Source organism: Austrofundulus limnaeus, unplaced genomic scaffold (genome assembly GCF_001266775.1).
Source record: "Austrofundulus limnaeus strain Quisiro unplaced genomic scaffold, Austrofundulus_limnaeus-1.0 Scaffold353, whole genome shotgun sequence".
NCBI lineage: Eukaryota > Metazoa > Chordata > Actinopteri > Cyprinodontiformes > Rivulidae > Austrofundulus > Austrofundulus limnaeus.
This window is the reverse complement of record NW_013952755.1, coordinates 504,910-506,104: the sequence shown is the minus strand read 5'-3', so window position 1 is coordinate 506,104 and position 1,195 is coordinate 504,910. Positions and strand designations below refer to the sequence as shown.

General features: G+C 40.3%; 1 protein-coding gene across 2 annotated transcripts in view; it reads left to right on the top strand.

Moving 5' to 3' along the window:
• Window positions 1-1,195, top strand: part of slc22a15 (solute carrier family 22 member 15) — a 43,067-nt gene that overhangs the window by 25,820 nt on the left and 16,052 nt on the right. For both annotated transcript variants that reach the window (XM_014023013.1, XM_014023012.1), the window contains exon 8: window positions 319-459. In XM_014023013.1, the coding sequence (XP_013878467.1) occupies window positions 319-459 (141 nt within the window). The remainder of the gene's footprint in view (window positions 1-318; window positions 460-1,195) is intronic.

The window sequence follows — 1,195 nt, the reverse complement described above, 5'->3', positions numbered from 1 at the left end:
ATACTTGTTCCCTGTGCCATTCCAAATTATAACAAATAACTTCATTTCTGGACATTTATGGTTTGATTTCTTTGTATGTATGGATCACTTGGGTTGTTACAGACATCTGGTGAAAATTTCATGTCATTAGCACCTCTAGTAAAATATTTACTGAGAAAAATGTTGACGTGTTCAATACTTATTTTACTCGCTGTAACTGAGAGAAGTTTTTGTGTTGGAATTTCAGGCAGTTGTGTTTTTGGCAGCCAACAACATGGTAGCAAAAAATGTAGTTTTTAATTATAATTTCTTAGATAGTTTATCTGGTTTGTGTTGCAGGTATGCATGCAGTCTGGTGTATTATGGTCTGACTCTGGGGGCCAGTGAGACATCCGGTAGCCGTTTTGTTAATGTTGCCATGTATGGCCTGGTGGAGCTGCCTGCCTACCCTCTCTGCATTTACTTCATCAATAAAAACTGGTGAGAAACACGCAACATCCATTTGAAGTTCCTTCGTGGTTTCTCTGCTCTCACATCGAAGTTTCTGCTCCCTTCCTGAACACATTTCTGAGAAGCTGCAAAATATTTTACAGGAATTCTATCTACACCCTGGACTGATTCAGCATGCATAGCTGCATCGGTGTTAACTAAGAGGAAATTACATTTTACTTCTGCTTTCTTCTGACAAGCAAAAATAGATGCAACTCTCCATGCAGCGCTGAGCAATGCTTTCTTTATACAACAGCATTCACATCTGACTCATTTGGTCCACTTTAAGTCAATCACAGTTCAGTTCCCCCGTTGGTCCGGACCTTTTATGCAGGTGTGAATACACTCGTGAACCCTGGTGCGGATCAAACAACTGGACCGAGACTAGTCTTTAAGGTGGTCTTGGTCCACTTCCAAATGAACTCTGGTGTGGTTTGCTCCTTGTGTGAAAACAGACCGACCTCATACCGAACCAACTACAAGAAACATGAGCCTTTTTGGACTTCACAGACCACCGTGGCTAAGCAACATTAGCCCCCCAGTGTTGATTTGATTTGATTTATTTATTTAACAGGAAAAGATTACAAAAAGTCAAGCCTGACTCAGCATAATTGCTGTTTTACAGCAGGTTCCTGTTCTGCAGCACATAAAACACTCAGAAATACAGCATCTCAATCACATCATTATACACCATAGACACAAAGACAAACAAGCATACCAAATTTCA